This window comes from Malania oleifera, chromosome 7, assembly GCF_029873635.1.
Source record: "Malania oleifera isolate guangnan ecotype guangnan chromosome 7, ASM2987363v1, whole genome shotgun sequence".
Classification (NCBI taxonomy): Eukaryota; Viridiplantae; Streptophyta; class Magnoliopsida; order Santalales; family Ximeniaceae; genus Malania; species Malania oleifera.
Window position 1 is genome coordinate 97,521,004 of NC_080423.1, and position 26,871 is coordinate 97,547,874.

A 26,871-nucleotide genomic window follows, 5' to 3' on the forward strand; every position below is an offset into this window, starting at 1 on the left:
CCTGACAACCCTCTAACAATAACCACCTCACCTGAATGGCGGATAACAACCGTGGTGGGGTGCGCACACATGACTCCACAAATCTGTACTCCTCTCCTTCTGGAGGTCAAAACACTACATTTCTCTGATTGCAGTCAATACTAGCATAATGGGCAGCTAGTCAGACCATCCCCTAAATTTTCTCAAACCCATGCATCTCTAAAACCACCAAATAAACTGGTAAATACCTCCCCTGAACATAGACTAGACAATTCCTGAGTACCTTCTTACATATCCCTACAGCCCCTGTCGGCGTAGCCACTGACAAACTGACATCTAATTGCTGAGTTTCTAACCCACAAAATTTAACAAACTCTTGGTAGATAAAAGAATGAGTCGCTCCTGAATCAAACAAAGTAGTAGTTGTATATGATAGTATTGAAACAGTACCTGTCACCACAACTCCTACTACCTCAGCGTCCCCCGGTGTCAATGCATAAACTCATGCCGGGGCGATATTCCTCTGTTGTCTGCCTCGGGGTTCCTGGCAACCTCCTTAGAATTGTTTAGGAATAGGCACAATATGTAACGACCTCAAAATCTTAATTTAAAATGAAACATAATAAATAGAAAATTCAACTCGAACACGTGGGTAACAGGTACACCTATCATTCACAGTGAAAACCTACGCAACAGTAAATATAAAATTACAATCATCAAATCATAAAATATAATACCAGAGTCTACTTACTCCAAAATGACGTATACATATATATATATATATATATATATATATATATATCTTTTCAATCTCCCATAACATTCCAAATATATCTAGGATCCACAACAAAATAATCCTGATCCTAGTACAAAATCTTACCCTCCTAGTGGGGTAACTAAATAAATTCAACGGCGGCCATGACCCGCCAATCTCTCAGGGTCTCCTGAAAAATTAATTAGGTTCGAGGGTGAGACACTTCTCAGTAAGGGAAAATAAACTAAATACAGTTATATAGCAACATGAACATTCAAGGCAATTTTACATATACAGTACATTTCATATATCTGTAAACATTCATCATAATATACTGAATGATCATATACTTTCATATTTGCTAATAAATCATATCGTTCATAAAACATCTGTTATAACTGATAATACTGAAAACATACCCAAGATGAATAGCTAGCTGATGTCATATATTACCCCCTATGACAGGTTATGCAGCCCGAAGGCGGGACCTGACAATGGCTGGTCGACCACTGCCGAGTCAAAAATGTCTGTAAGTACGATGGGCCCGTCACACCCTGGTCCGGACTGCCAGGTGGACGTCCACACTCTACTGAAGCCACATCGACTATCCATCTCTCACCTCCTCGTGAGGTGGTTAGCACAAGTCTAAACATAGATATCTGATCTATATAACAATGGTACCGAGCTCCTGAACTAAATTAAACTAACATCCGGATTCTGATAACATATAATACATTATATTATAGCATTTTTCATCGTTTCATAAATACAGTCTCGCACCAAACATTTCATAAATACGACCTCGTGCCAATCATTTCATAAATACGGCATCGCGCTGAACATTTCATAATTACGGTCTCGTGATGAAATCATACATAAATACGGCCTCATGTTGAATTCATTCCATATATGTATATCATTCTGAAAATAATCAATTGATCATGTATTTTTAACATCATAATGTACTACATTCTTTCATAATTTCTCAAAACATACTTCATTCATATCATTGTCATATCATGATATTTTTTCATGTAAAATAATATTCATGCGACACATTTGCTGTATAAAATCATACATTGTATTTTAAAATCATAGTTTCTGACATCTCATACATATATATACATTTCAACATACTAGAAGTATTTTCCCAAACGTGCATTTTCTTTGTAATATACAGATATAATACATGTTTTCTTGAAAATAAATTTATCCATACATAATAATAATTTGCATGGAAAATAACTGGTTTAGTTTATTCCCTTACTTGACTACTGAGAAAGCCCCTATAAATTCTGGACTCACACCTGTAGGATTTTCTGCTCAATACCCTGAAAATGAAAACTCTCAGTACTAAACTTCAGTATTTTCACGTGTATATCATTTCCTATAACTACCGTAAGACCAAATTTGGCTTAAAAAACCTTACCTCAACTTATGGATGATTTCGAACTTGCTTTCACCAACGATCTGCTCTGACAGATTTGGAGAAAACTTCCCTAGGAGCGTCGTAGTGGCTTCAGATCATCGAATTGGCGGAAATCCGACCGAAAATCGAAGAGAGAAGAGAGAGAAACCGTAGGGAGAGAGAGAGAGAGAGTGAAAGATTTCTTAATTATGAAGTTTCAATACGAGTTTTTGATATTTATAGGACTGAATTCGTCGATGAGCCACGTCATCTCGTCGACAAGTCCTTTAATAATTTTGTCGACAAAACCCACTCCTTGTCGACAAAATTCAGACGGCTCAAAACCTCTCTCGGTATTTTCTCGTCGACGAGCCCTACTGCCTCCTTCTCTTCTTGTTTCCATTTTCCACCCTCTTAATCATTATTTAAATATTATTACTCTTCAGGTCATTACACAATAGCCGGCTGTACTCGGTAGTCTCTCACCATATGCCCAAATTGATGACATTGATAGCAAACAATCTCCCTGACCCGACACTCTCCTGAGTGTCTTCTGTAGCATTTGGGACAAGGAGGGGGCACCTGTCTTCCCTGTACTGCCCGATCTCCCACTATTTGTCTCTGTCCTCCTCTATAATCATGTCTCCTCTAAGGCCTTTAGCTGGACCCTGCCTGAAAATATGGAGGCACAAGCCCCTTTCCCTGGCCCGACACTACAATACCTTTCTGAAGGTTATTCTCAATCACTGCAGCCCTATCCACTACTTTTGCAAAGGTCTGGGTCCGAAAGCCTATGACTTACTCAAACAAGCTCTGTCTCAGGCCCTCCTTGAACTTCCTCTCCTCATTCGGCACCAAATATAGGGCAAACTGGGACAACTCGATGAATCTAGCTACATACTGTTGTACCGTTATCGGCCCCTGCGTCAAGTGCAAAAACTCTACTGCCTTCGCACTCTTAATAGTAGAGGGGAAGTATCTTTGGAAAAAGATCTCCCTGAAGCGGCTCTATGTCAATGCTACAGGATCAGGTCTCTGCTCCTCTAATAGTCTCGCTAATCTCCATCAACGCTCTGCCTCCTCTGTCAGCTTAAATGTCACAAACAGTACTTTCTGCTCATCTATACATGATAGAACTGCCAACATATCCTCCATATCCTAAACCCAGTTCTCAGCTACTAGTGGGTTAGCCCCTCCAAAGAAAGACAGGCGTCTCACATGCATGAACTACTTAATTGTGCAGCTCCATTCCCCTAAACCTCTAGACATCTCTGCCATTACCTGCTGGGTGACACTACGTAGTATTGCATCAGGGTCTCCGCCACCTATACTAGAAGGCCCTACATCATCACCTCCAGCATGTGCACTGCTACTCCCTGGATCCATCCTGAAAATGGTATAAAACAGTCTTAGAACTCTATCATCTCAACATCACTTAATATACTCAACAAACTAAACTAAATATATATATATATATATATATATATATATATATTCCTTTATAATCATCCATCTCCAATATCCTCAATCCCAATTTAAGATTCAGTGTAGAGACCCGAAAAATTATAGTAATTAAATAATAAAAGAAGAGAGAGAAAAAGGAAAATTTTAAAAGGGGGACTCACAGGGTCTCGTCGACGAACGTAGGTTGCTCGTCCACGAGCATCCTTCTTGGGCTCGTCGATGTGGACACGTGTCTCGTCTACGAGAGCTTACTGAGAGGGGTTTAGCAGAGCCTGAAGTTCGTCGACGAGGGTTAAGAGTTTGTCGATGAACTCTCTTCATGGACTCGTCGATGAAGCAACGTGTCTCGTCGACGAATCCGCATTTTATAAATATGCTTAACTCAGGTTTTTCAATGAGAAATTCATGCAAAAGTCCTCTCTCTCTCTATCTAAAAACTATCCCTCTCTCCTTCTCTCTAAATTTCTGACTCCATTTCTCCTCGTTTCGACAATCAGAAGTCATCACGCTACTCCTAGGAAGATTCTCTTCAAGTTTGTTGGAGTAGATTGTTGGTTAGACCAACTTGGGCACCATCCCAAAATCATGTAAGTTGATTATTTGGGTATTTTTAGTATTACCAGGCTTATCTGAGTTTAAATTATGTGTTGTATGGAAATATACTAGTATTTTTTAGAGTAAAACCGGGGTATTATATTTTCAGGATTAAGGTGTTTTTGGGACCCTGCAGGTATGGGTTAAGGACCCCAGTGAGTATCTTTCTAGGAGTTCAGGTAAATTATAGTTTAGAAATGCTGGATATGTGGAGTTGGGGAAAATATGAATGTAATAATTATTATGGTAAATTCAGTTGTGTGACTGGGGATTATATGAGTTATTTCAGGGCGTTGAAAATTATGAACACCACATGCATAAGATTGTTAGATAGTATCTGGAGATAGATAGTCAGGTAAGGAGAATACATGTTATGCCAACGTTATTAGAAATTTTACTAGTATAATATAGTATTTAATCAGAGCATGAAAATTATACAGTTTTACAAAACATATTTACAGAGTTTTATTGCAATGTGTGGCATGAGAAATACTAGAATATTATAGAATATGTTATGCAGTTTTACAAAAGCATGATTATATAGCCTAGAGAGTTATGAAACATAACTTTTACAATTTTATATACAGAGCTGCGGCTATATAGAATTATACAAAAATACAGTTTATATGATATATAGTATTTTTACAGAATCATGCTTATACAGTATATTACAGAATTATGATTACGTAGTATATTTCATTACAAGATTGTACAGTGTTTTACAGAGTTGATTATACAGTTTTTTTATTACTATGATTATACAGAATATAGAACCATGATATACAAAAATACAGATTATATAGAATATAGAGTCATGACATACATAATACATAATTACAATTACAGAATTACAGAATATACAGATATACATACATACAGTTATTACAGCGTCATGACTATACAGTTGATATAGAATCATGGTTATTACAGAAATACAGAATCATGGTAAAACAGTTAGACTTATATAGAAATATTATTATACAATATTAGACTTCGATGGAATACAACAGTTTACAGAGCACGGCACCGTTGCAATATAGTATAGAAAGTGCAACCATACGTCTCAAACAGAGTATGGTACAACCGATTATACTCTCAGGTAGAGTTGTGAGCTGCTTGGAGTCCAGACCAGGTGGAGCGGGCATTTCGTGCTATAGGCATCTAGATATGCATACAATTAGGCTAGCACTGAAGGGCCAACCAGTGTTTAGCCCCGCCTACGAGCCGCACAACCCAGTCATGAGGGGGTAAGTCATGACATATAGCCATCCAGGGGGAAGTTTACAGATATATGGTTATAGAAAGCAAAGATTGCGTATTATAGATAGAAGTACTTTTGAATAGATAACTCAAAAATTTTCATATTCTATATGATATAAGCATGTGTTATTATACAGATGTTTTTATTGATGTATATCGTATACAGTATTAATTAAATGATATGTTACCAATTAATTCATATGCTACACACTAATAATAACATGTTTCTCCTTACTGAGAGGTGTCTCATCCCAAAATTATTAAACATTTCAGGTAATCCAGAGAGGCGAGCAGGGCCGGCTCAGAGTTAGAGTTGGTGTAGAGTCAGCGTAATTTTTGGGGCGAGTTTTGGGCTGGTCTGTGAAGTCCACAGTATTTTGGGAATTTTTGAAAAATGTTATGTATATGTGTGTATGTGTATAGCTAGGTTTATAATACTCTGGTATTGTATTTTGGAATATGTTGGATATATATGTACTTCTACTGCTTAGGTGTTATATGAAATGCACAGGATACCACGGTCCTACTTCAAGCTGTGATGATGTTAGTTATGCTCATGCAAGGTATTAGAAATTATATATTAGTAGTAGATATTGTTATACTGGTGTTTGGGGTGATTTATGTGGGTGTTGTTAATTCAGGGTGTTAGGGCTTTTACTACAAGAAGGTTAGGGAACCTAGTGGGTGTTCCCAGGAATCCAAGTAAGATGAATAGTTTATAATTTAGGAAATATGAGTATGAAAATTATTCTGAGAATTCAGTTAATTGACAAGGACATATATATATATATATATATATATATATATATGTGTGTGTGTGTGTGTGTGTGTGTGTGTGTGTGTGTGTGTGTGTGTGTGAGTTAGAATCAGTAGGCGAGTTCAGTTAGCCAGGTAAGGGAAATATGTTATGCTAGGAAATTCAGGAATTCTATCAATAAAATATAGTATTTATTTAATAGGATATGGAATAGTAATTATATAGCTTATTGGATTTTAGAGCATGAGTTTTATTAATTGTGCGGCATGAGTAGTATTTGTTTAGTACAAAGTTTATATAGGTTTCAGAATACCATGATTTATAGTATTTTTGCACAATAATATGTTTTACCAGATTTTACAGAATTATAAATTACAGTGTATATACAGAAAGATATTATATAGACAGATATTTTACAGATAGATATTATATAGACAAATATTTTACAGACAGATATTTTACAGTATTTACAAAATATCATGATTTCCAGAATTTCAAAACCATAACACTTAGATTATTCAGTCAAATATTACAGATATTTTAGTCAGATATTACAATTAATTTAGTTATATATTACAGTTATTTCATATCAGATTTACAGTGTTATGGTTATTTTGGAATCATAATGAAACAGCAAGATAATTATATATATTAGTATTATATATAGTATCAGACCCTGGTGATTCAGTTCAGTCAAATTCAGTCAGCAGAGCACGGTACCATAGCTAATTCAGATCAGAGTGCAACCACATATCTCAGATAGTGTGCGGATTTCCATCAACCGTACTTATGGAGGGATTGCAAGCTCCCCAATATTCTGGGTTAAGGAGGTCGGACTGATGATGGTAGAGTTTCAGTTGACTTACCTGGTAGGCCAACCGGTGTTAAGTCTCGTCTACGAGCTGCACAACCCTATTATAAGGGGTTTAATCATGACATACAGATTTTTAGGGTAGTTTTCACAGATATTTATGTATATACAGATATACAGAAAAACAACAGAAATATTATAATACTAGTAGTATGATTAAATAGAAAACTCAGATATTACAAATGTATTTTAAGTCACCTAGGTGTGTGTTACACAGTATTATATTTTACATGGTATCCCAATTCAGTTATTTATCAGTAAATTATTGATGTGAACTCAGTTGTCACACACTAGTAATAGCATATTTCTTCTTACTGAGAGTTGTCTCATCCCAATGATTTAACATTTTCCAGGTGATCCAGCTAGACGAGCAGATCAAGCTCGCAAGTAAAGAAGTCATCTACACTACCCTGTCTGTAGGGTAAGTGTTATCAGGGAGTTGTATTCTTGAGTAGCATTCAGGAGTTTTTAGGTAAAAGATGCTGAGATTATGTGTAAATATGTATGCATATTTTGGGGAGATACTGAATTCTAGTATTGTGTTTGTGATTGTACAGTTTTATGTTTTTCACTGCATAGGTGTTGTCCAATAGTCTTTATAGGGGTATCAGAGTAAATGATTATCAGTCTATTTATATTTTATATAAAAAAAATGGTACAAAATTTCAGGTCGTTACAGATAGCATCCATAACATATCACTTATTTAACCCGACACTCTCCTAGGTGTCTCCTGTAGCATCTAGGACAGGGAGGGGGCATCGGTCTTCCTTGTACTACTCGATCTCCCATCCCCTATCTCCGACCACCTTTACAATCCTGCCTCCTCGACGGCCCACCTAAAATTCTGGAGGCGCGGGCCTCTTCCTCTAACTCTGTGCTACAACACCTCTCTATAGGCCACTCTTAATCACAGTAACTCTATAATTAACTCTGAAAAAGTCTGGACTCGGAAGCCTACAACCTGCTTATATAATCCCTAGCTCAGGCTTTCCTCAAACTTCCTTGCCTTCTTTTCCTCATCTGGCACTAGGTATGGAGCAGAGTGAGACAACTCGATGAATCTGGCAGCATACTGTTGCACCGTCATGTGTCCTCATGTCAAACTGAAAAACTCTCCTGTTTTTGCACTCTCGTTAGCAACAGGAAAGTACCGCTTAAAAAATATCTCCCTGAAACAGCTAAATGTCATCACTTTAGGTTCAAGCCTCTGTTCCTCTAACATTCTCGCTGATCTCCACCAGTGTTTAGTCTCTCTCGTCAATTTAAAAGTAGCAAACAAGATCCTCTGCACGTTACATAGGAGGACTACCAATGTCTCCTCGATCTTCTGGATCTAGTCCTCAACCCTGAATGGGTTAGCCCCTCAAGAAAAAGATGGGGGATTCATACGCGTGAACTGTTCAATCATGCAGCTTCGCTCCCCTGCATTCCTGGCCATCTCTACCATCACCCGCCGGGTGACTCTGCATCGGGATCTCCGTCACTCACATTAGAAGTGTAGTGACCCGAAAAATAATAGTATTTAAATAATAACAAGGGAGAGAAATGGAAACAGTATCAGAAGGAGGCAACCGACTTCGTCGACGAACGCGAACATTCGTCGATGACATTGCATTTTGGATGGAATAACCCAAAAGATTTTCCACAGAGCCTCGTCGACGAACACAAGGAGTTCGTCGATGAGTGCACAAGAGGACCTCGTCGACGAAGGCAAGATTCGTCGACGAGAAAATACCGAGAGAAGTTTTGGGGCAGCCTGAAATTCGTCAACGAGGGAGGAAGTTCGTCAACGAAATTCCTTAAAGACTCATCGACGAGATGACGTGTCTTGTCGACGAACCTAGGGCTATAAATTGCCAAACCCCGGATTTTTGATGAGAATTGGCGCAAGAAACTCCTCTCTCTCTCTCTCTCTAAAAATGTCTTCCCCCTTCTCTCTTCGATTCCGGCTCTGTTTCTCGTCGGATTGAAGATCTGAGGCCACCACGACGCTCTTGGCGAAGTTTTCTGCAAGTCTGCCGAAGCAGATTATTGGTGAAACGAAGTTGGAATTTATCCCAAATCCAGGGTAAGGTCTTTTATTCAGTTTTTGGCCTTCTGACAGTTGTAGGAAATGATGTAGGCCAAGAAATATTAATATTTTGCTCTGCCAAATGTGGTTTTCAGGGTGTTGAATGTAGAACCCTAGGGGTGTAGGACCCATTACAGTAAGGAGATTTTAGCAGAAACCAAGTAAGGGAAGTATGCTATGCTAGAGTTTTAAGAATATTATCAAAGTTTTCATAGATACATATATACCACTTGTTATGCAATTTTTACAAAACGAATGTTTAAATGTTGTTTGGTCTGAGTAGATATTTACCTGATGTAAAATTTATACAGTTTTCAGCATATCATGTTATATAGCATGTATATACAGTTATTCACAGATGATTAATAAGCAGATTTATATAGATTTTATTCAGTTCAGTATGTCATAGTTTTTACAGAATACTATGTTTTCTTGAATACCATAACACACAGCTTATAAAGACAGATTATACAGTTATAGCATCGAGATGCTACAGTTACTCCGATTTCACAGTATTTACAGTATAGAATTATAGAGTTATGGTTATTTTGGAAACATAATGAAGGTATATATAGATGTACTTATATAGTATCAGATCCCTGTGAAGACATTATAGACAGATACAGTTTACAGAGCACGGTACCGTTGCTATATACAGATAGAGTGTAACCACATATCTCAGATAGTGTGTGGGTACCGTCTAACTGTGCTCGGAGTGGATGCAGCTCCCTAGTAAACTGGGTAGAGGGGGCTGGTTAGACGAGATAGCAGCTAGTCTCATGCTTAGGAGTGGATGTTGTTGGCATTACAAGGCTTAAAATCTTGTTATCGTGTTTTAATGCTAACAAACAAGTGAAATTTAATGTATTTGTGTGAGTAATGATATTTCAGGGCTCATATATGAAAAAGTAAGGTCAAAGTCCTCACAAGGATCAAATGAAGCTTAAATGAGTCAAAGCATGAATTTAAAGATGATATATTAAACCTTGAAGAATATGAGGTCATGCATGATTTGTTGAAAGCCAAGGAATGTTTAAAGTCAAAATAGCCAAAGAAAAGCAAAGTGAGAGAGCTCAAAGATTATTAAAACTTGAAGACCAAGAAAGGGTCAAAGCAAGCATGAAGACTTGAACGTTTAGAATGTTAATGTCTTAAAAGTCTCATGTAAGTGCTTTGATGTTTAAAATATCATTTGAAATATTATGAAACTCTTAGGTTAACTTCTTAGACCTAGATACCTTTTAAAATACTTCGAAAATATTTTTATAAGGTCAAAAATTATTTAAAAAAGGTTAGAATCATTTTTGGAATGAAAAGCACCAAAAAGCGTTTTTCCAAATGCCATCAGTTTTTATACATCCGCATTGAGGTACATTTTTCTCTATCAAAAACTCCTTATTTTAAAATGTATTCAACATAAAAGTTGTAAGATTTTTTCTTAGCTTTCTTTTGAAACCAAGAACACTTAATTTGGAGTTATACAGAAAAAGTTATAGCCAAAACACTGAAGCGGGGTCACAGTTATCAGTCAACCGAACACTGTTCACGGGATGAACTTCAGCTGATTAAACAGCACACAGAACCACTTCAGATGTTTGAAGAATAAGCCCAGACGTCTGAAGATTTTCTAGGACAAAATAGAAACAGGCAGTAGCAGTTTAGACGTCTGAACTCAAAACTTCAGACATTTGAACTCGACATTTCAGACGTCTGAACCCACTCTTCAAACATCTGATCCTGTGTCCAGTTCATTTTTTAAAGGGTTTCAGGAACTTAGATTGACTGAACCCGAGACTTCAGTCATTTGAACACTGTTCAACGGGTAAATTTTTTTAAAATCTAATTTTTTAACACTTGGGAAACTCTCTAAAGAAACTTTTGCAACAAAGACACTTGCTTGAAAGCCTATAAATACATAATTTTGCAAATCAAGAATATACCAAGAATTGAAAAATCTATTTGTGAAGCTGAAAGCACTCTTGTTCTTCCAAAGTTCTCTTACTCACTCATTGTAAATCTCTTGTGCTCAGATATTCTGAAGTGATAATCCTTTCTCTTCTGAATTCTTACTGCTAATCCTCATTTAAGAAGGATATTGGTGAATTCTACACTTGAGCTTCATTTAATTTCATATTGATATTTTACATTCAAGTATATAGTACTGAAATTGTACTAACTTGCTCTTTGAGAGAGTATGCTTATACGTAGATCTTATCTTGTGTTTCTTGTAATTCTTTGACGTTCCAAGGATTGTTTGGATCGGTGGCTAAGTAAGGGGATATTGCTTAAAGAGGCGGGCTCTAGCCTAAAGGAGTGACCGAACGAGGGGACATCGTTTGGAGAGGTAGGCTTTAGCGTAGTGAAGGAGTGTTTGAGCGTGGGGTATCGCTTGTAAAGGTTTTGTTCTACTCGTCAACGGAACAGATTTAGTGAATCCTTTGGTAGTTTGCCAAAGGCGAGGACGTAGGCTGGGTATAAGTCGAACCTCGTAAAAATCCCCGTCTCACTCTCTCTTTCCCTATTCTTTATTTTCAGTTCATATACAATTGCGTGGATGTTTTAAATATCTAAATTATACATACTACGCATATTTGGAAATCAAGTAAACTTAGTCCAATTTTGATTTGGGTTGCGGAAACCGAAAGGGAGTATATTGGTTACACCATATCTTGTGGAAACCATACGGGAGTACGTTACTTGGTTAACATCCTAAAGATAACTTTACCAAGAGTTTATTTGAATTCTAAATATTTGAAAAGAGTAATTGGATTCATTTATACAGGGTTTTACATCAGCAAGCATAAATTCTCATTCACTACAGGGCTTGGTTCAAATTTGGCTAATATCAGAAAACAACCATTTTAAGTTTTTATATTACATAAGTGCTATGTATTGGCTTGTTTGTTTGCTTTCTAATTATAGTTGATTGGAAGATTGGATGTTTGTATGGTTAAAAATTAAATAAAGAAACTAAGTTCTCGAGTGCTTAACAAATTGAACAAATTAGTTTAAGAATTCAACAAAGGAATTAAAAGAAATTTTTAAAAGCCAATTCACCCCTCCCCCCCCTCTTGGAAAGTTATTCCTAATTTCAGATGCAGTTTGGCCAGGCTGAGGTAGTGTAGAGTATGATGACTTACCTGGAAGGCCGACCAGGTTAAGTCCCGCCTACGAGCCGCACAATCCTGTCATGAAGGGTCAAATCATGACATACAGAGTCATAGGGAAAGAACACAGTTATGTACATGTATACAGTTTTATAACGTTTATTGTATATAGTATGATGTAGCACTATAAATGATAGAAAGTTCAGTTGATACATATGTTTTAAGATATTATACATGTGTTGTACAAAATTACCAGATTATGTAGTTTTTAAGTACTATTATTATTATTTTATGACTCGGTCGCCACACACTAGTAATAGCATATTTCCACTTATTAAGCGTCGATTCACCCTATTACTTTACCATTTTTCAGGTAAGCCAGTTAGGCGAGCAGATCAGGCTCGCGGATAGAGATCACTTGGTCACCCTAGTTATAGGGTAAGTTTTGTGTAGGGTTTTGTAATTTTTGAGTAGTTGACACTAGAGAGAGAGATGTGTTAGGTAGTTATGGTTGAAAATATTGAATTCTGGTATTGTATATACATGTATATGTGGTTATGTGATTAATGTTTTTCCTCTGCATAGGGGTGCCCATTACATGCAGGTATTGGAGTACTTTATAAAATTAAAAAAAATGGTGAAAATTTTGAGGATGTTACAAGAAGGCCCTGCCTTATCACCTCCTACTCTTGTATTACTATTCTCAGGGTCCATCCCTGAAAATAGAACCGAAACAATCTTAAATTTCCGATACCTTAACGTAACTGATACAATTTTCTTACTAAGAAAATGGTTAAACATCCACATTTCCAAGGTAAGTCTTAACACACCACTCTGTCTCAAAACCTTAACTATCCTCCTTCTTATATGCCCTAAGCCATTTTAAGGACCAAACCCTAAATCCACAGAAATTATAACCTACCCAACCAACTGATATCTCAAGTTTCAATCCCTATCCTTAGAAACAAAACTGTCAAAGGGTTTGCTAAAAATTCCCTAGAAATAGAACAAAATAGTCTGAAGACCCTAACTTCATAACATAACTAGTACATTTATCCAACTAAGAATCATAAAATATCCTTTTACCACAAATCGACTTAACATCCTTATTCCCAATTTAAGATTTAGTCTTACCCCTCAGAAACAAAAATCGGCGATAGTTTACTATGATTTTCCTGAAGTCGTCACCCTAGGAAAATCACAGAAACAACCACGGAACTCCTGCCTCCAGGCCGCAAGATAGAACCCTAAATTCCAATCTTATCCTCCACAATGACTAACTCAATTCCCAATCCACCCACCCTCTATTCTCATCAAAATTTATTCCTATACTTTGATATTGTATTCCACTATTTACTAAAGTCTGCAGAACCTAACAACTTAGGCTCTAATACCAAACTATGACGCCCCGATTTTCATATCATTTTTTTTCCTCTTCAATAAATAATAAATATTAATCAAACACCTACCATGTCAAAACCTCTTATACCATATCAACATAACCCGACCCGAAATAAGGTACCGGGTAATCAGTTCATTATATACACACATTCCAAACAGCAGAAGTCAATATTTACATACTATCCATAATACAAATACCCAAAGTTCTATACAACCATACACATCCCCAAAAATCGACAATATACACTATGAATCATATATCCCTGAACAAAACACTCACCCTATCTATCAGGGTACCAACTCCACTCTATCACGGAGCTTTTTCACCTGATTTGTCACGATTTCCTAAAATATTAGATATTTGGGTGAGACACGTCTCAGTAAGACAAAATAAATTATTTACAGTGTGTGGCAGTATGAGTTTCGTTATATCATAATATACTCATTTCAGTGATAATACCATTTGAGAAAATATACAAATCCGTATTCATAATCATATAGATATAAAACACAATCTTTTATAAGTTTTATTCCATTTCTAAAATTCATGCACCTGTAACCCATATTTATCTGCGAAAGTTCCCAAGGATAGGGGAGATTACACGCTCATACATGTAGCTCCCCTCTATTCAGATATCGTTTGTAACCTTACCCGAATAGTTCAGGTGCAGCTACAACTAATTCTTATCAGGGCACTCACCTTACTTAGTAAGCTCTCAGGCGGAGAGTTTTACTTCGCTCAAATTATTTATGTAATTAAATTCACACTCTTTCATTTCTCATTTCCATTTCACAATCTAACTCATAAGTATCCACTGTAACCCATCCATGTGTTGTCTGTAACTTATGGCTGCCTTGAGGATATTCACCACACCATGCTTCCCCCCATGGTCACGATTGTGCAGCCCGAAGACTGGATTTAAACCGTGGTTGGCCTACCCGGTTAGATCAAAATAAGAAATTCATCAATTCATCTATAGTACGATTGACCTACCTACACCTAGTCCAAACCCAAGGGGCAAAACTACCCTTCTCACTGGCTCAATCGACTGTCACGCCACACTCTCTGCAAGACCGTGTGGTAGCATTTTGTCATCTCACTAGCAACAGTACCGTACTTTTATAAATACTCCAGTCCATCAGGGTTCTCATTTCCACATTTCCATTTTCATAATTAAGTATTCACATTCCATTATTCACATTGCAATATTCACATTACAATATTCATATTTCAGTGTTCACATTTCAGTATTCACATTACAATATTCACATTGTAATATTCACATTTCAGTATATATTCCATTTCACGTATTTCAACGTTTCTCAATAAAACATATCATCATTTCATATTTCCTTATTTATCATAAAAAACATTTCTATATTCATATTTCATATTCCATCACTTAGTAAAATACACATTAGTATAACATAATTCATCATTCTCAATAAAACAATTTTAATTACCACTTTTCATCATTTCCCACATTTCAAATCCCAAAACATCACAATTTAGTATAAATCATATGCCATACAATTTTATCTGATATTCGTATCATAATAATTTCTGACAAAATATCATATTCTCATTTTCACATATTAATTCAACCAATAGTTCTCAAAATAATTGTTATAATTTATTCCCCGTACCTAACTTAATGAGAGGCCTGCTAACAACCCTACATCCACACCCGCGGCGCTCGGAACTCAAAACCCTAAAATCACATTTCCCCTAAATTAATCAATTCAACTCCCCAAAATAATAATTATTTTAATATTTCTTAAGCTCACACACTCCCAATACTAATTAAACTTTAAAAATAATTAACGGATACATTTCCACTATCCTACCCTAACCTTAGAGTGGGGTCTAGGAAACCCAAATTAAAAATTTGCTCTAGCCAACATGACGAGGATCGAACCTAAGACCCTATGGTGGTGTCCAATCCTCAATTTGACTAGAGATTTAAGGAAAAATTGAGGAGAGAGAGAGAGAGAGAGAGAGAGAGAGAGAGAGAGAGAGAGAGGTTACCTTACCCCAAGAGGGGTGCCTATGTTGCTCCTATGACAAATCCACTTGGGTTAAAATGTTAGTGGCGAAGAAGGGAACCTAGGGGTATCTTCCGTTTTTCAATCGATGCCCATTTGGCTGAGGAAATCGAGGAGAGAGAGAGAGACTGAGTGATGCTTCTGGGCATCGTAGAGTGAAAATTAGGATTTCAAATCAATTGAATCCTCAGGTAACTTCCTGAGGATTCTTATGTATATATATGTTTATAATATTAAATTATTATTATTATTATTATTATATCATGATACTTTTATTTATTTGATTAATCAATTAACTAATTAACTAATCAATTTTATTTTATTTTATTTTATTTTATTTATTTATTTTATTTTATTTTTACATTTACTACATCCTCCTGTAATAATTATTTTTGGGGAGTTACAGTAGCAACTTGGGGGCTTTTAGCAAGGACAACATTGATACCTCTATAGTGCTGCAAAGTTTAGCCCAGCAAGTTATGGCGGAAATTAGGCAGGACTCTAAGAGACAGAACAGCCCACCTGTAGACCAGTGTTGTACTATAGAACAGTTTACCCGCATGAATCCCCCAACTTTTGCGGGAGGTGCCGACCTAATCATGGCAGAGAATTGGGTACAGGAGATCGAGAAGATTTTGGCAGTACTGCATTACACTGATGAGCAGAAAGTTCTTTATGCTACATTCAAGCTGACGGGTGAGGCCGAGCAATGGTGGTCAGCGGGGAAGCTCTTGGAGGAGCAGAGGCCAGTACCCGTAGCACTAACTTGGGAACGTTTTAGAGATACTTTTTTCGACCGCTACTTCCCCGCCTCCATTAGGGATGTTAAGGAAAAGGAGTTTTTGAATCTAAACCAGGGTCATCTGACAGTGCCATAGTATACTGCTAAGTTTGTGGAGCTGTCCCGTTTCGCCCCATTTATAAATCCCAGATGACTTCAGAAAACACAGAGGTTCGAGAGAGGGCTAAGACAGGAAATATATGAGCAGGTGGCAGTTTTACAAGTGCGGTATTTTTTAGAGCTAATGGATAAAGTCACCGTAACAGAGACCATTCGGCAGAGGAGTACAGGAGGACAAAGTCGGAGGAAGAGGCCCACACCTTATGGATTTCAAGCGAGTACTAGTTAGGGTTCATGGGGAAGGAATAGAAACAGTGGAGGCCAGAGACAGAAGATTGGGAGTCAAGTGTATCAAGGTATTTGATCATACCCTACTTGTCCTACATGTAACAAGAGGCATGGGGGGGATGCTGGAAAGGAACGAATACCTGTTATCGGTGTGGTAGACCTGGTCACATCGCACGACTTTATCATGGACCGATGAATAATGCACCCATTCCAACGGGAAACAACCAGGCACCCCAATAAATATTTTCACGTTTCAGGATCTTTAGAGGATCAAGCTTAGCACTTCGGGATGGAACTTGGTCTAGTTATAAGTGAGTGCTTGCATAACTCAGTGATGTATGTATGTATATTTTGTAACCAGATGATCTAATAATGATACTAGGAGGTATTTGTGTATTTTGTGGGAATTTAGTACTTTGCTTTAGTAAGTCATGATTTTTGGTTTCCCCATGTGGGTTGGTCTTTGGGTTTTTGCATTTACCCCTTCAAAGGAAATTTTCGCTTTTATTCCAAATTCATCAGTTACCAATAGAGAGAAACAATTGAGGGTGTGTGAATGATGAAAAGTTGGCACAGACAACATTGTCATCAATGTTGCCATGTTTTCTGTTCCTTTCACTATTATGATTTTGTTTCCTTGCAAGGAGATTGTTAAAGTCGTTAAGTCTACACCATCACATATCTTCTTGACAATTCTCTATGAAATGAAGAACAGAGGGAGCATGCATTGTAGAGTGTTGGTTATGTAGCAAATTTCGAGGACGAAATTTTTATGAGGGGAGAATCTAACGACCACAAAAATAATATATGTGTAAGTGTAATATAATAATAATAATAATAACAACTAATACTAATGAAAATTAATTAACATAATAATAATTATTAAGTAATATAATATGATGTAATGATATATACTAATATAAAACCATTTAATATAAAGATATAATTGTATAATTTTATAATATATATGTATATTTATAAAGGAAGTACAAGACATCCTTAGGAAGATTTCTTAACCCCCTCCCCCACCCAAATTGAATTCCAATTACCCCTGGCTGAATTGCTCACCCTCACTCTCTCTCCTCAAGCTCTCCCTCTCTCCTCACACTCTCACTCTCTCTCTGTTTGATTTCTTCCCAATCTTTAGCCGAATCAACCATCAGACACCACCACAAGGTCCCGGCTTCGATTCTGATCAAATTAATCGAAGCAGATTTTTGATTTGAGGATCCTAGATACTACTACAAGGCTAAGGTGAGGAATATAAATTATATTTGTTGTTTTAAAAAATTTAACTGATTACATTCTAGTATTTAATTATTAAATTGTAGTATTTGATTATATTAGGTTTTTGGAAATATTTCTAGGATTAAATTAAACTATAGGATTTGATTATATTAAATTTTGGAAATATTCCTGTGATTAAATTAAATTGTAGGGATTTGATTAAATAGAATTTTTAGAAATATTTTGTAATTAGATTAAATTGCGGGAATTTGATCATATTGATATTTTTAAATATGTTAGAAATTAAATTTAAATATGGGAAGTGGATCATACCCGTGTTTTCTTTAGAATTTAATAGGTTAACGGAAGTGTGTGAGCCTAGGGATGTTAGGATAGTAATTATTCCGAGATTGAGCTGATTAAACTAGGGTATGTGAATACAGAGATTTATGCGAACGCCGCAGGCACTGCTTTAGGATGTCTGCAAACATTTCTCTAGGAATCAAGTAAGGGGAATAAATTATGTCAGCTGTTTTTAAGGATGAACCGATTAAAACGGAGCATGTGCTTATAGAAATGTTATATACAATTTTCCTAATAATCAAGCATATGATCATGACGATTTTAAGTTATTATTATTATTATTATTATTATTATTATTATTATTATTATTATTATTATTATTATATGGGTATTTGGGAAGAACCAAAGTGAGTAAGTTAATCGTCTCCATTACCCGAAATATACATATGTTGAGTTAGATACAATAATGGAAATGAACGAACATAGTTTTCAGTAAAAATATATTTTTTTTCGGGCAACTTACCATATTATGGATTAACGTTCAATTTGTGTGACATGAGAATGAATGTTTTTACTGCACAAATAAACATGTTGGCTTTTTATGTTATTATACAATGAAATTTTTGGTTTGTACTGATCTCAGGGAATGTAGAGAGTATTGGGGAGCTAGGATATGACGGTTATATGCCAAGTTAGGGTATGACGACTATATGTCGAGTTAGGATATGATGGTTTCATGCCAAGATATGATATGACAGGTTGTATATGGAAATGTGAACATGTACATAGTGCTCTGTTGAGCCGCAATACTGAATATGTTTATGGTGCTCTGTTGAGCCACGATACTGATTATGTTCAGAGTGCTCTATTGAGCTGTGATACTGATTATGTTTATGGTACTCTGTTGAGCCGCGATATTGATTATGGTTATGATGCTCTGTTGAGCCGCGATACTAGTTATGTTTATGGTGCTTTGTTGAGTCGCAATACTGAATATGTTTATGGTGTGTTGTTGAGTCGCAATACTGATTATATTCATGTTGCTCTGTTGAGCCGCAATACTGATTATGTTTATGGTACTCTGTTGAGCCACGATATTGATTATATTTATGGGCTCTATTGAGTCACAATACTGAATATGTTTATGGTACTCTATTGAGCCGTGATACTGATTATGTTTATGGGCTTTGTTAAGTCACGATACTGAATATGTTTATGGTGCTCTATTGAGCCGAGGAAATGTGTAGTCTTGATTATATAGGAATGAGTTACAGATTGCAAATGTTTATGCTTAATATAGGAAACACATATATGTAGATTTATGTAAACAAAGAAATTCAGTAAACCAAAGCATGATTTGAGAAGGAAATATGAGTTGAAAATATAAAGGTATGAGTACAATTTTACATGATTTGTCAGATAAAGTTAATTATTTAATGGAGGTGCTTAGGATACACTAAAAATTCATCTGCCACACTGATAATAATTTATTCTATCTTACTGAGAAGTGTCTCACCCCATCATGATCTAATATTTTTTAGATGCTATAAGGAGTATAACAGAAATCAGAGTGCGCATTGAAAGCATGGATGAGACAAAAGATTTTATTTAGAGTTGTTATCAATTTAATTGTGTTGTAATGAGTTTAGAATTTTAAGGATGTTAATTGTGCCATATGAGAATATTGTTTTTAGAAGGTGATAGTTTAGTACTTAGTAATTTTGCAATTGAGGTCTTCCGTTGTCTATATCAGTGAGTATTATAATATGAAATAGTTTGGTTATAACAGGTGATATTAGAGAAATTGAACGAAATTTTACAGGTCGTTACAGTTGATATCATAAATTTATTTAGAATAACACTCTAAATCCCACTTTCAAGTTCGGAGCGTTACTAGGTTGGTTGAAACTAAATATAGATTGCTCTTGTAGAGGAAATCCGGGTTCTTGTGATGGTGGTCCACAACTCTTCAAGTAGTATTAAGGCCACTTTCTCTGAAAAATTTGAGTCAGGTATTAATAATGGAGTGGAGTTCCAGGCTCTTACTAATGGCCTTTGACTCTACAAGGAGTTTGGATATCAGAATATTTGTATTGAAAGCAACTTAAAATTGGTTGTGGAATGGATCACATCTGGAATTTGCTCTTCCTGATACTTATAGAACTTTTAAGAATTGTTAGGAATTTTAAGGTCTTCAATTCTCTATAAAGCACCAATTTAGAGAAGGTAATCAGGTGACGAATTACTTGACTCATCAAAGCGAGGAAGGCAACACGAGAAGATAACTTGTAGGTTATGTAATGTCTAGTAAAATAAGAGGTCTAATTTATATGGATGAGTATTCCAAGTCTTCGTCTTTAATTGTCATCATTTGATTATCCTATATTTTCCTTGGGTGTTTGTTTTGCAAGTAATTGCCGCAGGTTATTTGTTTTTGTTGTTTGGATTTCATATGGACATGTTTAGTTTAGTTTAGTTAATTAATGGTATGAATTTTGATAGGCTTATTTTAATTTTGCTACCAGGACTGGTTTTGATAGTTTCTGTGTTTGTGAGGGCTATCAATAAATTTGAGATTTTCAAATAAAATAAAATAAAATAAAAATAAATAAATAAATAGTGTATGCTCATTTCACTTAAAACTCATTCATTTCATTTCAATTACCACACATTGCATTATTTCTTCAGGAAGCTTCAACAGAGGCTCGGACAAATATCATGGAGGATATGAAAACCTCATACCTCCAGATATAGTAATTTGGGTCGACCACTCAAGGTTATAAACATTGATTCATAAGATACAAAATCTCAGGGCCCAAACAAATGACAACAAAGGAACATGAAACGAATTTTTTTTTTTTTTCCTTCAAATTTAAGAAGCTTACTGATTACACCAAAAACCAGCAAATCAGTGGTTGAGAAACAAATCACTAATGCATGGTGTTGGATTTGGATTTGTATGAATATGAACAGAGTGTTAACATATGTTAAGTTATATTGAGTTCAATCAAATTTTACAATTCCAAATCCGAGAGTGAAACTCCATGCTCCTAACTGAAGTGTAAAGGGGAGAAAAAAAAAAAGTAAAAAGATTTAACCAAGCTCCACCGATGGGCTTGATTGCATCCCTAATGGGATTAGACTCAACATTTATACCTGAAACTCAAGAAGTCAATCAGCCTGCCCAGAGGCCAAGCTTCAGAAACTGGCTATCTCAATGGAGTCACAGATCAGTTGAGATGATGAATATTGCAAATATCTACAGCAAAAAATGTATATATATTTTAAAACAAAGTAGCTAATTTGGAAAAAAAAAATAATAAAAATAAAAATAAAAACGTAGTACAACAAGTGTGTCAATTTTTAGCTATCGCAGGACCATCCTTAAAATCTTAAAAGCTGCGACTTTGGTGCTTGCTATTCCACTTTGGAATAACATAGCCGCTAGCTCTCAATTTACAGTTGTCCACAATTATTCTCTCTTTTTTCTTTCCCCTCTTCGCTTTTATTTTTGGGTCCCTACACTTTTGCCACAATGGCCGATTATATGCAAATACCATCGTGACATAGATAAGCTAACAAAAAACACTAGTGTTTCAAGGAATATCATTAGTGTAAGAAGCTTTCTCAACATTTGAAATGAGACGGTTGCAAAAGCAGACCTGATTTGCAAATTGTCCAATCATTTTTTCCAATAGTACAAACTACCAAGTAATCCAGGTGTGGTCATATGCAAATGAAGATGCAATGAGAAATAAGTCAATAAAAACTACCAAGAACATTTGGATAGAAAGAAAACAACATTAAAGAAGGAAAGCAGATTATACCTCTTATATGGCTACAGTTGTTACAGTCCAAAAGCTACTCTCTGCACGTAATCAGGGCGTCTTTTGCTTGGCATCCGAAGCAGCCCTGCTATCTGGAGCTCTGTAACTGCCCTGCAGAACTGTGCTCTGTAGACAACACAGTTAAGGACCTTTAAGAAGATCTCCTTTCAGAATGGATGGTATCAGGGAAAAAAAGAAGAAGCAATATTTGGTTCTGATTAGATGCACATCTGTTCTTGATAATAATCATGCTCAAAGGCCTTGTGTACGAGGTTCTACTGAAATCTCTGAGAAATTCTACAAATAAATAGTAAACCAGCAAACCCTACAGAGCCCATACTTATAGCTGCTCCTTGTGAAACCATAACAGCTCCCAAAAACAGTCCAAGAGAATGGGAAATAAATGACCAGGGTGTCCCTTTTCCAGCTCAAGTTTGTATTATTCGACTTCCACCGAAAAGTAACCACCATATTCATTTAAACAAAGACGAGTGATGCATACCATGTTTCCTTACCAGCATCATTTTATTTGTCACAAATTCCTAATGGCTCTTGTTTTTGTTTCAAATATCTCATGCATCCCTAAGCTATCAGCAGCAGGGAGTTCACAAAATTTTTTTCCCCTCTATATTTCACCCTTTATTTTTGCGTCGCGAAAAAAAAATTTATGCTTGTGCAATTAAAGGTAAAAAGACCAAAAGCTGTAATAAGATTATAAGAAAAATTCTGGTTACATGCCAGGGCAATGAAAAATTTATCCCCTTCATTTGGTGCGAAAGAACTTGGAGAAGAAAAAGGTTCCCCACATTTTAGTTTCAAGGGCGAAATAATTAATGGTCCCTGCAATAAGAATATGAGAGATATTCATCGAAATGGAATCAAAAATAGCAATATCATAATAGAGAGAAACATAAAATAACAGACCACAATTGGCATGTGAACAATGGTAGGATATTGGAGGCCACTGCGTGTGGCACCAAGGCTATAAATCTTTTGCACTGCTCATTCATGACATGATGTAACAAGGCATGTGAAAAAAGGAATTCCAATAGTGTGTTACATTGATAATATACTCAGGTAAGACTGTGGAAGCGTAAAGTCGTACTTCAGAATCTAATCATTTATGGATGGAGAGGAGAGTAAATTATGGGACAATGGGAACAACTGAGCCAAAAATATCCAAGTTCTGGCTGATTCTTAAACTCATTTATGTACAAGGAAAATGAGAACAAAGAACCTGTCACGGCAGAAAATGAATAGGAGGGGAATGAGAAGTAAGGCTACACCAGTAGACATGGGTGATCAATTCATAACAGTCTGCTTTAGGGGTCAAAATATGGTTGCAATAGTCACACTTCTTGATTTTGATACTGACTGGTGAAAAATATACTTGTCTATAACCAGCACGCAGATGAGGATGTTGAGATTGACATGGATGACTAACGAGAAAACAAAAATACGTGCCAAGAAGAGTGAAATTGAGGAATTTTTGTCAGGTATAATGAAAGCAACTGCTAGCTCTAGCAAAAATCAATGAGTAGAAGGCTGCAAAGCCAAAAATAATTGACAATATCTAATTTCAACATGAGATAACCCTATATAAGGCAGGATTGGGTAACAAAATCAGCCCAGAAAATGCCAAATGTAGAGATACATACAAATGGAAGGTGTTTGCACCTACTTCAGCAAGTTTCAGACAGTTTTAACGATCATTTTCCTCAAAAATCTTGATAGTAAGGTTTTTAGAGATGATAAATAATGAATTACTGGTAAACAAGTTAATGTCTTTAAAGAAAGAGAAACCGGAACTTAACTTGCCCTAAAATTTTCACATGATTAGAGAGGGAGATGAGGATGATTCTTAAGTCTCACAAGAAGGGAAAAGATGAGCAGAAGAAAGGTGCAAGCCATTGTTTCCTACAACACGCTTAGTAACAAATGTAACTAAAGTAGTACAGCTTAAAAACAGAAACAAGACACCTTAATTCAATATGAATGCGCCAACAAGACAAATTCTTGAAATCAGAGAAACTACGATATGTCAATGATTAAACAATGTCCATAATCTATCAATTAATTTGCTTCATAAATAAAATTTTAGGAGTAAAAATTTTTTAAAAAAAATGTGACATCATGTATATGATACATAAAACATCATTAGAGAAAAAATAGGAAAACGCAGATTGGTTGAAACCATTTAAGTTAAAAGCCAGTGCTGAAACCAGCAGCAATGAATCAAAATACCTACTACAGGTTATATTAAAATATTCCTTTTCTTTGTTTTTCTTTGTAATATTTTATGCATGTGGTTTTCACGTATATAATTTCAATTTTATTTTTCTATGTTTATTTTTATGTAGTATTACTTAGATAATAAAACAAATACAGATAATGAATACTAAAGAAAAATTTTCAGTCTTTTACTGAAAGTGTTGAACCAAGGAGGTAAATATATTCTTATGTTAAAAACATTCTTTATTTTTCTTTTTATATTCTTTTCCCTAGAGAATGTACATTGTTTTTGGCTGTCATGAAAAATTTATTTTAAGATCATGAACATACATGGGCCATGCCAACAGGTATCATTATGTCATGCTCATGCCTAACACAAAAAGCTTGATTTTAGAAGTTCCTTTACAACTATAACAATAATAGAGGCAAAGAGATTATTGTAGCATGGCAACTTTTAGACTGTTTGAGAATATACCTAAAATTCAAATCATTTAATTTCAAAGCAGCTGGGATTACCCTGCCCAAGAAACAAAACAAAAGAAGAAAATCTCTCTAGAATAGAAAAGGCCAAATAGGATACTGAATCGATGCTTCACTCCTGCTTTGTGATTCACTAATACCCTTTCTTTTCTTTGGTGATGGTGACAGCTTCAGCCTGTTTTTCTGTTTGGTATTTGCTCGAAGAATAGTTGATTTGAAAGATTTATACCAGTCATGCAGATTGATAAGATCCCCATGCTCCAGAGCGAGGGTATACCTGAAATAATTAAACTTGAATTACAACATTAAGTAGCAAAACATCAATAAGCTTCAGTAGGAATTGAACCAATAAAAAGGGAATGAAAAATTTTCACTCGAGTAATAAGAGCATGCTGTATACTTTGCTTGCTTCTTCAAATGGGATATTAAAGTCACTGGCTGTGAAGTCGCATCCTGAAGGAAGTTATTTACCGAGATTTTGGCTTGTGTGTGTGTGTGTGTGTAAGAGAGAGAATGAGAGAGGGATTAATTTGTTTCTGCTAGGTAAGACAAGGATAGGACCAGATTGGAAGTAATGATAAAAAAAAAAAGAGAAAAATCTTGGCATTTGAACTCTTTATGGGTAAAGGAGGGGGAGGGTGAGGGAAGAGAGTGCAGGAACGCCAACATGCTCTTCATGGGATAAAAGGTAATGGGAAAGATTGACGGGAGGATTGGAAACCTCAAGATGCCATTATGAACATATAAGATGAAAATTAAAAATCGAATGCCATTAAAACTCTAATAATAAAATCAGTCATGTCCTTGGGCATGAAAATGTCCTTGGCCACAGCAGTAAAATCATGCTGAATTACAACACAATGCTCCACCAAAGAAAGTTCATTTTTTTTTCGTAGTAATAAAATCCACATTGGACCTAGAGAATCATCTACTACATTAAGAACCGAGAAAAGTACAAAATTTCATTGGCGGCAATATTTTGATAATTCCAAAGTGATCTTGGGCAAAGATCCGCAACTAAAAAGAAAGTGTACTTGCAGCAGAAAATCCTTTAAACAAAGACTAGAAAAGTTATATATATATATATATATATCAAAAGGGCCTACATGCTTCCAACTTTTAAGTCAATAAACAATCAACCATATTACAAAATCCATGTGCTACCTTTTAATGCTGAAATTGTTGTTTTGAATGAATTTTTAATGTTTACTAAAGTTGTCTTGATGATCTCCAAGGTAGCTTGCTCATATTACCATGTGCAATGTGGGTTATGTCCTGTTCATATTTGAATGCTTATTTTCGAATTTATGATACCATCAGATGAACTCAAATGCACACGATTTTTGTTTTGTGAACAATCAAAATGAGCACCAAAATGAGTAGACCCCTCGTGTTGAGATCTTGTGAGAATTATAATTTTACTACTCTTCATGTTCTTAAATTTTGTTTTCTAAGGAGTGTTAGTTATTGTTTCTAACATGAAAAAAGGGTAGGGGTAGGCCTAAAATAACTTGAAATGAGATAGTAAGGAAGAATTTAATAGCCCTTAATCTATTAAAGGAAAATGCTCTCGATTAGGTGAATTGGAGAAAAAAGAATTCACACAGCCGACTCCACCTAGTAGGACTCCAAGCTTGTAGTTCATGTTGTTGTTGTTGTTGTTCTTAAATTTCTATATTTCCAACAGCTATATTGTGAGCGAGAGAGAGATTCTTGTCCAAAGGGTTGTGCACATTCTTTCTTTATCAGGATTGTGAGATATTTCTCTCACATTTGTTATTGTGGGTTGAGAACCTAGCATTGTTGTAGTTGGGACCAAGACACCAGGTATCCCATGTGCAAGATATCCTTGTGTAAATGTTGATTTCATAGTTGAAAGACCGAGAGAGCTTTGGGGAGGAGCCACGGATCAAGATATGACCTAAACACTATGAAATTGAGCTTGTCACTCTCCCTTCTC

General features: G+C 35.8%; 1 protein-coding gene across 5 annotated transcripts in view; it reads right to left on the minus strand.

Moving 5' to 3' along the window:
* Positions 1-628: 628 nt before the first annotated feature.
* The window catches only part of LOC131159277 (origin of replication complex subunit 3), a 96,213-nt gene continuing 69,970 nt past the window's right edge, over positions 629-26,871 (minus strand). For 2 of the 5 annotated variants that reach the window (XM_058114029.1, XM_058114027.1), the window contains exons 16-18: positions 25,012-25,188; positions 22,200-22,325; positions 21,213-21,631 (exon numbers count right to left, since the gene is read on the minus strand). In XM_058114029.1, the coding sequence (XP_057970012.1) occupies positions 22,220-22,325; positions 25,012-25,188 (283 nt within the window). In that variant the 3' untranslated portion in view covers positions 21,213-21,631; positions 22,200-22,219. Of the gene's footprint in view, positions 924-12,299; positions 12,345-20,173; positions 20,367-21,212; positions 21,632-22,034; positions 22,077-22,199; positions 22,326-25,011; positions 25,189-26,871 lie in introns of those variants that run through there. The other 3 variants (XR_009137774.1, XR_009137775.1, XM_058114028.1) reach the window with 3 other exon arrangements.